Source organism: Accipiter gentilis, chromosome 26 (genome assembly GCF_929443795.1).
Source record: "Accipiter gentilis chromosome 26, bAccGen1.1, whole genome shotgun sequence".
In the NCBI taxonomy this organism is placed as follows: domain Eukaryota; kingdom Metazoa; phylum Chordata; class Aves; order Accipitriformes; family Accipitridae; genus Astur; species Astur gentilis.
This window is the reverse complement of record NC_064905.1, coordinates 10,663,025-10,674,928: the sequence shown is the minus strand read 5'-3', so window position 1 is coordinate 10,674,928 and position 11,904 is coordinate 10,663,025. Positions and strand designations below refer to the sequence as shown.

Below are 11,904 nucleotides of genomic sequence, written 5' to 3'. Positions count from 1 at the left end.
GACCTTTCCTTCCTTGTTAGTCTTTGCTCTCGGCCACCTGGCCCCACTCCAGCGCAGACCCACTGAGCCTGCGAGTGACCCTCGGCCTACCACGCGGCACTCAGGGTTTATTTATCCCAATACGGGGTGAGCTAGGGACTCTTGAGTGGTGCCCGGTGATGCTGGGTGCCCCCACTTGTAAGGGCTGGCACTTTTAAGGTGTGCATGGCACTGCTTAAAGTGGGCGCACGTCCTGCGGGAAGGCCCTCGTGCCCCACGTGTGGCTGCGAGCCCCACGGGGCGCTCTGCCGCCGCGGGTGTCTATCTGTCCCCCGCGCCTGGATGCGACCTTCAGCCTTTCCACGCCGCACTCGGGGTTTACGTATCTCAACTCGGGGCAATCTAGGGACTGTCGAGCAGCTCCCGGTGATGCCGGCAGCGCCCCAGGTGCCCCCCCCCCCCCCCCCTTTCAAGGGCCGGCACTTCTAAGGGGCTCGCAGCAAGTTGGTGCCCTGGGTGGGCGCGCGTGTCCCGCGGGAAGCCGCTTGTGCCCCCCCCCGGCTGCAAGCCCCACGGGGCGCTCTGCAACTGCGGGTGTCCGTGCCGTCCCACCCCCCCCCCGCCACCATCCTCCCGCCCTGCTCCCGCCCTCCCCCTCGCTCCACCGCCCTCCCCGGCTCCCGCAGCCGGCGGGTGGGGGCTGCGGGCGGCTCCGCCCCGCCGGCCGCCCGGCTCCCCGCCGCCGCCGCCGCCGCCGCCGCCGCCGCCGCGCCTGCTGCATGCTCGGTGCCGCCTCAGCCCCAGCCGGAGGTGGAAGATGGCGGAGCCGGGGCCGGATTGCAGCTCTCTGCTCGACGAGGATCTTTCTTCCTTCGTCTTCAGTTACCTCGCTGACAGCCAGGTAGGGAGGGAGGGCGGTGGAGGGGGATCTGCTGTCCGGCTTCCCAGCGCGGGTTGCAACTGGGGAGGGGGAAGCCGGCAGACCCCCCCCCCTACCTTCCTGGGGCACCTGGGGAAAGGGCCGGTCCCCGCACCCCCCCCTCCGGAGGATCCGCGGGGGTCCCGTTTGCTCCACTGATGCGCAGAGGGGGAAATACGGGGAGGGGGGACGCGCGGAACCCTGCCGCCCCCGCGGCTCTCTCTGCGGCCCTCCCCGTGGCTTCGGGGCGGCCCCGGCGCGGCAGCAACCCCGCAGCCCCGCCGGCGCTTTCAGCACCACTAGCACGTGGACTCCCGCGCCCCCCCCCCCCCGGGTTTCTGCAGGGAATTTGGGGGGGGGGGAGAGAAGTTGATGGGTTGATCGGTTTTGGCACATACCACCACCCCACCACCCCCCCCTTTGCAACAGCCCTTCCCGCTGCAAAGGTGGGGAGGGGGACGCCGCGGTGCAGGGCGGCGAGGGGAGGGGGGGGGGTGCTCCGCAGGGGGCTGCGCGGTGGGGGCTGATAAGAGCCGGGCTGTGGGATGAGTCATGCCGAGCGTCAGTTACACGCATACCGGCTGGGATCTTGGGGGATGGAGGTTTGGGGAGGGGGGGGTGGCAGGGAGAGGGGTCTCGGTGCTGCGAGTCAGCGGCTCCAAAATCTGGATGGGCTCCCTTTTGGACGAGGCTGGGTATTAAAATCAGATTAAGGCTCCTTGGCAGCTCCCGCACGATCACGAGAGCGAGCCGTGCTGGCTATAGGGCTCGCATGCTTTTCCATTTTGGGGGGTGGAAGAGAGGCGCTATACAATAAGCCGGGCAGTAGCAAGAGCCGTGACTGATCCGGAGCACAACCGCGCATTTTGCAGTCGGATTGATGAGGCTGGTGCAAGTGGGAAGAGTTTTCTGTAGTTATATATCATCCCTCCAGCCCTTCACTTTCATAACCACGGATTACAAAATAGCTTCGGCTGTGAAGCTAGCGTGTTCATCTCAACCCTTGCTCTGTCACCAGTTTAGCTCCGGGATTGCCAACGGCAGGAGCATGTGTGTGGGGGAACGGGACTGGGACTAATCCCGCTGTTTGGGTTCAAAACAAATAAGGTCTCAGGACTTGGTAAATCAGATTTGCCCCCGGTGTGTGTGCCAGACAGAACCAGGCAGGTCTTGCCACCAGCTGGATCGGTGTAGTCCCAGCACCTCTCCTCACATGCACCAGTTCCAGAGCGCTCTGGCTTGGCTTGGGACCCGGGCAGCTTGCTGGGGGCAGAGCAGGAGGGAGGTGGCAGCTTCGGTTGTTAACGAAGAGCTGCTGACAGGTTGATTACCACAGGAGGGTCAGGAAGGGTGAGAAGTGGGCCGAGAAGATTTTGTAAGCGGTTTGTGTTTTCCGATTTGGACGGATTTATTATTGCTGAGGGAACCGTCAGCTAGAGAAGAGGAGGCTGGTTGTGTGGGATGCCATCCCTAGGACGTATGGCAGAAAGGCTGCGGCTCCCACCACCCCCATTGTTCCCTGGGCAGGTGAAAGTTCCTGGCTCCGCTTCCCCGCAATAACCTGCCTGTTCTCTGCGTGCTTAACATGAAATGAAAAGCTCGTGTGATTGCAGCTCGCATCTGAAGGCTCGTTTCTTTTTTGCTTTCTGGTCAGCATTTGATGTGCCAATTTAGGAATCTTATTCCAAAAAGGGACTGCGAAGGGGAAAAAAAAATCCTGCGAATTGTCATCCTTCTCTGGTGCAAAACCACCATGTTGTGAACATCCCCTGCAAAATTTGGGACTGTGAAATGGCCTGTGACGAAAGATGACTGTTTTTATGGCATGTCCTAAAATCCAGTTTGCCGTGCCTGTCCCCTCTTTTTCTCTCCCTCTCCCATATGTGCACTGTATTGGAGGGAGCAGCGTAGGTACACGCACAGAGTTAGTGCTAGCCTGATGTCTGCGGGGTGTCTAAGATGAAGAGTAGCAAAGGGATCTTTGCAGCCCGCTGCGGGTTCCTTCGGCAGCCGTGTGCAGCCTGTGTTTGCTCTCCCACCCGGCGCCTGCTTTTGATAATTGCATTTCCTCCTGTCCCCACGTGCGCAGAGGGGTTAAAGGCTAGGGTAAAAAGTAAAGAAAAAAAGAGGAGGGGGGGGGAAGCGCCCCCCCCCAGCTATGATTTGCATGCATTTGCTTAAGAACCGCCTGAAGTTGTAAGCGTGTGTTGTGCTTGTACCTTAACCTCTGCTGAAACTGCAGGGAAGGCTCCAGCCCTGGCTGCTGTCACATGCCCGCTTTATAACTCGGAGCGGGAGGCGGTCCGGGGCTGGTGCTGACGTCTCTCCCCATTACTACTGTACGAGCCTCTGCTTACAACTGGGTTACTGACTTCTCAATGAAGCCCAAAAGCTGCTTCCACGAAGTCCCCAGTGCTCCAGCACAAGATCAGATTATCCTGAGAGGCTACAATGTCAGGAGGCCGTGAGATCATCGATATTACCCATTTCCTTCGTGGAAATCTTGAGGAACTCTGACTCTCCTCCTCTCTCCCGCGTGCTCCTCCCCAGTCCTTGCTTTCGCAGTAGGTTTTGAGAAAGGCGCAGTTGGGTGCCGGGTGATGGCTTCCTTGCCAGGGCAGGAATCCTCAGGAGGGCTCTTGGGGAGATGCACGGTGAAGGTTTGACATGGACATTTGCATCAGTCCCTTAATTATATGGGCTTGTGCTGAGGATGCCTGCTAACCTCTATTTACATATCGAGGACAGCGATGATTCACGTGGTACCTGCATTGCTACAGAAAGGAAATCAGGGGTTTTCACTTGATATCTGCCTTTCTCCTGCCAACTCCTTTTCCCTTTTCAACAACAAAAAAAGTGATTTTGTTTTGCTGCGACTCAAAATGTGTCATTTCTGGGCCCGCTTAATCCATTTTGTGCAACTCTTTGCTGCTCAGAGGTATGAAGCTGGTTGTAGCTGGTTCATCTGCTGGCACCAGGCGCTGCAAAGTGCCAGCCAGGCAGCTCTGCTGGGAGCACCACGGAACAGCCGGCGACTCTCAGCATCCCTGCTAAAGGCAGGAGCAGTTTGACTCTTACGGCTTCAATTTGTTTCAAAACCCCAAATGAAGTGCAGCAGGGGGGGGAAAAAACAACCGAGAACCAAGCTGCTTCTCAGAGAGATGCTTAAGATCACATGAACTGAAATACAATATTCTCTCTTTAACTTCTCAGCCTCCTGCTAACAGCTTAATCCATTGATGAGTACAGGAGGCCCGGTGAAGCCCTTGGTGGAGAAGTGGTCCATTGGGTGAATTGTTACTGCCAGTAATGAAGTGGGGACGCATCCCTAATTTCTGATAGTCCTCACCGAGCAGACTAATATTCTGCTTTTTCTGAGGCTTTTCTCTCACAGGTTTTGCCAGGGGGGGGGGTGTCTGGATGACCGAGACAGCCCAAGGGCCTGTGCAAAGCGTATCTCCAGCCTGGCTGCATTGCTGCAGCTTGGGTCGAAGGCCGCTGCATTGCTGGGGCTGGAGACCCCCCCCCTCCCAGGAAAGCACTGCAAGGTGTCCGTGGTGTGGTGGCTGTTACTGACGGTGGCAGTTAGCAGAGGCCACACGGGTACGTTTGCAAAGTGGGGGGCGGCGGTTGCCAGGGATGCCGGCAGCTGCCCGCGCCGCAGCGGTGGCTGCGGGAGATGGCGAGCGTGGCGTGCTGCTGAGCCTGCTGCTCAGAGCTGGGAGAGAGCAGCCGCTGGGAGCAGTGATGGGGGAAAGGGGGGGGGTCCCTGAAATCTGGCCCCTCGGAGAGCCTCCCCACACACCTGCCTGCCTTCACCCCCTGCTTTTGACCAGATACCCTGGTGCTCCCCACCCTGGCAGGGCACCAGGGCTGCCCCACGCTGTGGGCTTTCCTCCCTCCTGCCTGCGCATCCCTGCCCTGGTCTCATGCCGTAATGGAAAGGCACCTCTCCAACAGGTGAATAATTAAGGTCTCAACCTAGTGCCTCCAGCAAAGGGAGCTTTGTGAGGGAGACGGATCTCTCTCTCACATTAACCTTTCCAATGTCAAAAGCCTCTTTGTAGTTAGAAACTCCACTTGCTCCGGCACTTCAGTGCTGGTGGTTGTCCAGTGAAAAAAGCCCAAGGGATGCCCTTCCTGCCCCAAACCCCTTCCTGGCTTTGAGGATTGGGTCCCATGGTCCCTGGCGTAGGGCTGGAGACAGGGACGCCACGGGCTGGCTCCTGCCAGGCAGTTTGCTGTGCTGCCGGCCGCTGCTGCCTGCTACTGCTGCCCGCTGTTCCCGAGGTGCAGGAGCCCACCAGACCCTGAAATCCCCTTCGGTGGGGCTGGGGGCCAGTTCCTGGCAGAGCGCGGGAGCCCCGCGTCTGCACTGCCGGCAGGCAGAGTGCTGGCAAGGGCACGCTTCCCCCTGGCCGGCGTGTGCCAGCACCCGTGGGAGCTCGGGGACGTCACCCGTTGGGCTGGGGCAGAGGCGTTGTGCGGGGCCAGCCTGTGCCTTCGCTGCCTGGTGCCTGCGGGGCAAACGCCACCAAAACCACCGCTTCTGCCTGCCCGTGGCCTTGGGGGGATGGTGAGGGGCACCGTCCCTGCGGGGCCCCCAGAGCTCCAGCACCCGTGGGGGTCTCCAGCACGGAGGGGGCCTGGCTCTGGTGGGGAAGGGGAGGGCTGGCCCCAGAGATAAGGCTCTGCTGGGACCAGGCACGTTGTGCTCGCTCGCCGCCACCGAGGAGCCGGGAACACGAGGTTCCGGCAGGGCCTGGGTCGGCAAACGTGTTTGCCGGAGGGATCGGCTTCGGGCTCCCGCGGCTGAGCCCCGCGCCATGGCAACCCCGCGCGGGTTTATATTTCTCGTGACTGCTTGGCAGCCTGAAGTGATTTAGCGGAGGGGGAACTTTGTACATGCCGGAGCTGCCGCTGCCAGCGCGACCGTGCGGGGCTGACGGCCACGGTCCTGGCCATGCGGCACTGCTCCTCCCTGGGGGGCACGGGCTGGGGCAGCCTCTTGCCTGCACCCCGAGAGCGGGCAGCCGGCTCCCCTGCCTGCATGCCGTGCTGGGAAAGGCAGGTTCTCACCACCTGCCTGCTGGCTGGTGAACCACCCTCTTGCGAGCATGTGGAAGAGGATGTTTTAAGCTGCCTCTGCTTGTAGTAATGAGCCAGAGAGTAAAGGTTGAAGTTAATGGGGCGGGTGGTCAGGTGAGGTAGTGACCTACTGCCAGGGACAGCCGCACCGTAGGCACCGGGTGATGGTCCAGCCAATGTGTTTCCCTTCCCTTATCGCTCGGCTGTTCTACGTTTCAGCACTTTGCCTGAGCTCTGGCTCACAAATTATTATTTATTTATTCATTTATTGTTTTTTATAATGGGAGCTTCCAAGAAATGCCGTAGGACTTTGCACAGATCTGGCAGCGCTCACGGTCTCATCAGCCACGTCCTTACCCTGCTCTGTCTCACTGCACCTCCCCAGGCAGATGCAACAGCCAGGGTTGACCTGCTGCAAATTGCTACATTAAACTGGTTCACTTCAGAATTAAGACAGGGAAAAATAAAAGCTGGAAATCTCCTTTGGCCCTGTAAGAGCTGGAATACCCCCCCACCACCACCCCGGGCAAAGGGTTCTCCATGTGGCAAGTCTGGTATCTGCTGGTGGGGGTGTGTGGAGACTGTGGCAGTCCTGGGGGCTCTTTGAGATGGCCCCATCCAGTAGCCAGACTAACCTTTGATCACTGCTGGCTCCCGGGCAGCAATGTGGGGCTTAGGGAAAATACTTCGCTTATCTTGCATCCCTGCTGTCCCGAGGCAAAGCCGCCAGGCACTGGGTGCCGGATGCCTCCCCGGTGCCCCCCCCCCCCAACCTCTTACCCGAAGCTTCACTGGGGGAGCACGATGAGGGTCCTGCTGAAGTATGACAGGAGCTTTTTATATCTGCCTGTGCATATCCACCCTTCCTGCAGCACCCTGCCCACCCAGGCAGCAAACAGGCAGGCGTCTGCCCTCATGGCTGGGAGCAGGAGGCCTCTGCCCTTGGTGAGGGTGAGCCTGTGTGATGGGGGCTGAAGCGGGAGAGACCCCCGGTGCCCCAGGAGGGCCGATGTGACACTTCTCTCCTTCCCTGGGACAGAGCGGTACATGCTTTATATTGATGCTGGAAGCTTTTTGTGCTGAGGTGCCGGAGGATAAAACGAGTTCCTCCAGCTCTTGCAGCGACTACAGTTGCAGGGCAGCGTATCTTTACCGTGATGCATTTTCTAAATTCTTCCTCTGCACTGCTTCTGCGCCCTGCGGTCGCTGCCTGCAGCGGCAGGGAGCACGCTGGCCGAAACAGTCCCTTCTGCTGAGCCAGCACCACTGGTCAGGCTCCTCAGTTCCTGTTTCAGTTTGCAGCAAGTTCATCACCGCCGTCGCTTCTGCTTCCCCAGCCTGCGTTTGGGGAGGCTGCAGGACCCTGTTCGATCCCAGCATATGGGGCGGCGGGCGAGGGGTGTGGGAGGTGTCATCCTTTCCCCCTGCCAAAAGCTGCCTTCCCGAACTGGTCCCTGAGGAACCCTCATTTCCTAATTTTCATGCACATCAAGAGCAAGGAAATCCTGTGACGGGGGGGTGATGGAGGGGAGAGGGCAGAGCATCCCGGCGCAGGCGGGGGGCTGAGCTGGGGCTGAGCTGGGGCTGTGCTGCAGCCAGAGCAGCGTGCTGGGGCGGCCGGCTGGGCTTTGCGGACGGAAGGAAGCCCAGCTGCCTCTAATCATGTTTCTTCTCCTCCCTCCTGCCCGGATGAGGGGGGACGGCAGGTTTCGCTGCCTGCGAGTGACAGCTGGGGACCTGGTTGTCCTACCATGAGGGGACCTGTGGCCGGAGCAGCCCCAGCTGTCCCTCGGCACACAGAGCTGGGGTGAGGGGAGCTGCTGCTGGCAGCAGGCAGCGTGGTCCATCCCCCCAGCCTCAGCAGCCGTCTTGCTGAGCCCTTTCTTGCTTTGTTTCTAGCCAAAGCGCCGAGGTAGGAGTGAGTTGTGTTGGTTTTTTTGTGGTTTTTTTTTAATGAAGAAAGTGCAAATGTAGCTGTGGGGTGTTTCAGGACACATCCCAGTGGGACCACTGCCGCGACCCTTTGCACGCACACGAGAGTGATGGGGCAGAGCTCCAGCCGGCCCCGCGGCAGCTGGGCTGGGTTAGAGCAAAGAGCAGCGCTGATCGCGGCCGGGGTGACGGTTGTACGTGTGCTTGGATAACAGCGAGGAGCTGGAGGCGTAAAACATGGCGCTCTTGCAGCTCCCCTTGAAGGCCAAAGCAGGGGCAGGCTCTGGCTTCTCTTTCCCTGCAGCGGCCAGCCGCCCTGCGAGCATCGCGTGCCGACTCCGGTGGGCGCGGGGCTGGGGCGGCCGCGGTCCTTCGGCTCCTCGCACGTCGCCCAGGCAGAGCGTGCGCTCCCTGGGCTCGGAGCAGGGGGGAGAGCCGCTGCCTGTGTGCCAGAAGGATCAGGGCTCTGCCCGCTCGCAGGCAGCACTGGCGGAGGGCAGGGCAGGACACGGGGTGCTGTGCGGTGGTTTGTGCCAGGCGAGCCGGCGGTGCCCTTTTCTGCCACACAGAGGTTGCTCACCTGGCACCCAGCACGGCGGGGCTGAACTTTGTTCCAGCTCAGGTCCCTCTCTCCCGATTTTCCAGGACTTGCACGGCCTCAGTGCAAATGTTTGCAACTTCCATGGCCCTTGGCTTCAAGCTAATTAAACTTTGCATTCCTGTCGGCTCCCTTTAAACTGCGGCTGCTTAGCTGCTTTCCTTTCCCCCTCTGCTCTGGGGCGTGCAGCCCTGCCTGCGTGAGGGGTGTGTGGCTCAGAGCCGCCTTCCAGCATTTTAATGACAGGAGGATTTTCAAACCTTCCCTTGAACAGCATAAACCCCAGAGCTCTGCATAGCTGGAGCTGGAGTCTGAAACCAACCAGCATCGTTTCTCGTTGCGAGCAAGCTTGCACATAAATAGTCACAACCTAACCGTGCTAATAATGAAAAGAAAAAATTGCAAATGTTTTTCTTAAAAAGGAAGTTTCTGTCTCTGTGTGGGCCCCACCAGCAGACTGGCGCATGTTGGTTTTGGGTGCTAAACCCCATTTCCCAGGTAACAGAACTCAAGCCTATGAGAGCTGTGTGGTTTTCTCAGGCTGAAAGGTTGGATGGTATTTGAGCTGCCTTTTTTGTTTTCTTGTGGCCATGTCCTTTTAGGAAGGAGTAAGTATGTCTATTTATATATATTTTGAAAATGAAAGCACGTGGTTCGTGTCCCCAGAAACCCCCATGGTGCGTGTTGTCACCTAGCTCTGGTGGGGACACTGCTTTGCTGACGACCGGCAACCAACCCTTCCCAACAGCTCACGCCAGCAGCCGAGCTGGAGGGTAGGGGTAGCCCCTGCCCTGCAGCCCCGGGGCTTGGGGGGAGCAGCGGTAGGTGTGCGGGACATGCTCATGCATGCACGTCTCCTCTCCTCATGGGACCAGAGGCTTTAGGATGTGAAAGTGGATGCAGGAGGAAGTTGGCAGCTGAGCAGGGAGGGATGTCGCGGGGGAACTGTTAGGACAGGCATGGCTGGGGAGGGCTGGAGCTGCTCGGTTTATTTACTTCTGTTGACTCCTCCTGCCCGTGCTTTCAGTCGTGCTGTTTGGCCTTCCTGCAGCGATGGCTCCTCCATTCCGGTGTTAGTGCATCCGGGATGTGGGGCATTGGAAGCCCCTGGGCCCCCACCTCCCTGTGCTGACCAGGGGCTGCCCATGAGGGTCTGCTTGCCCAGGCTCCCTCGCCTCGGTTTGCACCGCTCGCCTGCTGCCCGTCTGCCCAGAGGAGCTGGAAACCCATCTGCATATCCAGCTGAGTCAAAAATAAATGAAAGGCAGGTTACTGGGGGGAGACTGTCCCCATCTCTGCTGCTCACTTATGGCAGTGCAAGGACCTGGAAACACAGCTTTCAAGTTTCTCTCTGTATTTATGTAACCCAAACTAACTCTTTTTTGGAAAAAGCCACTCTGTCTCGTTTAGCTACCTAAATATAGCAGCCACTCTGGAGGGAGGATTAGCTTGTGAGTGCCCTGGTGGGTATGGGACCTTTGTGGATGGGTGTTACAGGGAGTTTAAGCCTTGTTCAATCAGGCCCGGGGGGGGGGTTTCCCCTGATATTAGCAGGGCGGGCTTGCAGCTGTCCCGGGGCAGCGGGGAGCTTGCAGCAGTGACCGGGCTGCGCAGACCGGCAGGGAAGCAGGAACCTGCGGAGATGTGGACTGCAGGGTTTTTTCTAAATGTCTCAATGCCTTTTGAGGCCAGAGCCCATCTACGCCCAAACATGCTGTTTGCTAACATACCATCGCCTCGCCTTGGAGGAAGGAACCGTGCTCCAAAGCACAGAAGCAGAGCTGAGCTACGGGCAAAACCTCCGCATCCTGCTCTGCCAAAGGGCCCCATGGGGCTGTGGCACCTCGGTGTGATTATTCAGGGCTGCTGGAGCAGAGTCACCGCTGTGACGTGGGGTTGGGCGGAAAGGCGAGCAACGGTGAAGGTCCTTCTGCCCTTCGATGTACGGGGCACCGCAAGCATCAAAGTCCTTTGAGCTCCTTTGGTGAAAGATGTGGGACTGACCCTTGGAAATGCCAAAATGAGGGACGGCCCACAGGTGCCACTTCCCCTTGCCAGGGACGTACGCTCCCCACCCTCGCGGGCAGCGGGGCTTGTACGCTTGGCCGAGATGCACCTGTGTCAGGATCTGGGCACCGTGCACATCCCATGGACCCACTTCTGCTTCTCCATAGACACAAGGCCCCTCATTGCCCTCAGAATGAGTACAAGAGATGGGTTTGCCCGAGTGGTCTGACCGCCTCACCAGCTTGCCTATGTGGCATGGTGGGGCTCTCTTGTACCACCTGGGGTCAGCAAGGCTCGCATGTTGCATGAAGTAGAGGTGGAAGCCAAGTTTCTTGGAGGTGCGCAAGGTGGCCCTTGCTTTTGTCTCTTGACATCTCCAAGTGCCCTGCGATGAGGGTGCCATGGGTCCCTTCCAAGATAGCAGGGAGCAGCCATTTGTGCATGCTGGTGTCCCAGGGACACATGCTGCTTGAGTCTCTGCAGCTGGCTATTTGTAAGCATGAGGAGGGGACACCCTTGCGTGCCCCCTCTGCTCTGCCCTGCTTTGCAGCACTGACAGCAAGAGCCCGGCTCCTTGGCCCAGTGCTGCTGCAGGGGCTCTGTCTTGTGATTCAGGCCCTGATGGAGATGTGCAGAAGCTGCCTTGCGTTTTCTGCGGGAAGTGAGAGGGTCCCTCAGTTATTTGAGCCTTCATCCCTGTGCTTTTCTTGTTGCTTCCTCTGCATGCAGCAGCTCTGTCTCCTTGCACGCCTCCACATCTCCCTGCTGCCCACCCCTGCCTGTCACCGTGCCCTCTGCCCAGCTCGGAGCTGTGCAGTCTCGTGCCAGGGCTCACCCTGGTGTGCAGGGTCTTGTGCCACCGCTGCCATCCCACTGGGGCAGGAGCCACCTGGCTAAACGGTGGGACCCCTGGGGAGGTGTTGGTGAACACGTGCACGCTGCTTTCACACGGTGCCCTTGCACAACCTCGCAAACCCCAGTGCGATGCCCCCTCGGCTCCCATCGCGTGGGCAGGGACCAGGCAGGTTCGGCGCTGCCCCGTGGCAGACCCACCAGTCCCTGCTGGGTGGAGGCAGCCTGGGTCTGAAGGAAGGACCCTGCCGTTTTGATGATGCCCTCCTCAGGTCTGTCTTATTTGGCCCTAGCAAGCTGGAGGTGAAATAGAGAAGGTAAAGGCTGCACATTGAAATAGGAGGAGGCAGCGCAGTTGAGATCCGGCTGGAGGGCTCGCAGCATCCCCAGGATCCCCGAGCCGCTCCGGCAGATGGCTGCAGCCCTCCCGCCCTGCTCTAAGGAATACAAATGTGCGGCAGATACGGTTACCCAGCCCCGACAGCGGTATTAGCTTTCATCTAGATCGATATCCCTGCCTGCCTGCGTC

At 59.4% G+C, this 11,904-nt stretch overlaps 1 protein-coding gene across 2 annotated transcripts in view; it reads left to right on the top strand.

The window, feature by feature from the left end:
* Window positions 1–730: 730 nt before the first annotated feature.
* Window positions 731–11,904, top strand: part of PPARGC1B (PPARG coactivator 1 beta) — a 58,311-nt gene continuing 47,137 nt past the window's right edge. For both annotated transcript variants that reach the window (XR_007509650.1, XM_049829130.1), the window contains exon 1: window positions 731–880. Coding sequence is in view for 1 of the 2 variants with exons in the window: in XM_049829130.1 (XP_049685087.1) it covers window positions 797–880 (84 nt within the window). In the remaining variant the exon portion in view is untranslated. The remainder of the gene's footprint in view (window positions 881–11,904) is intronic.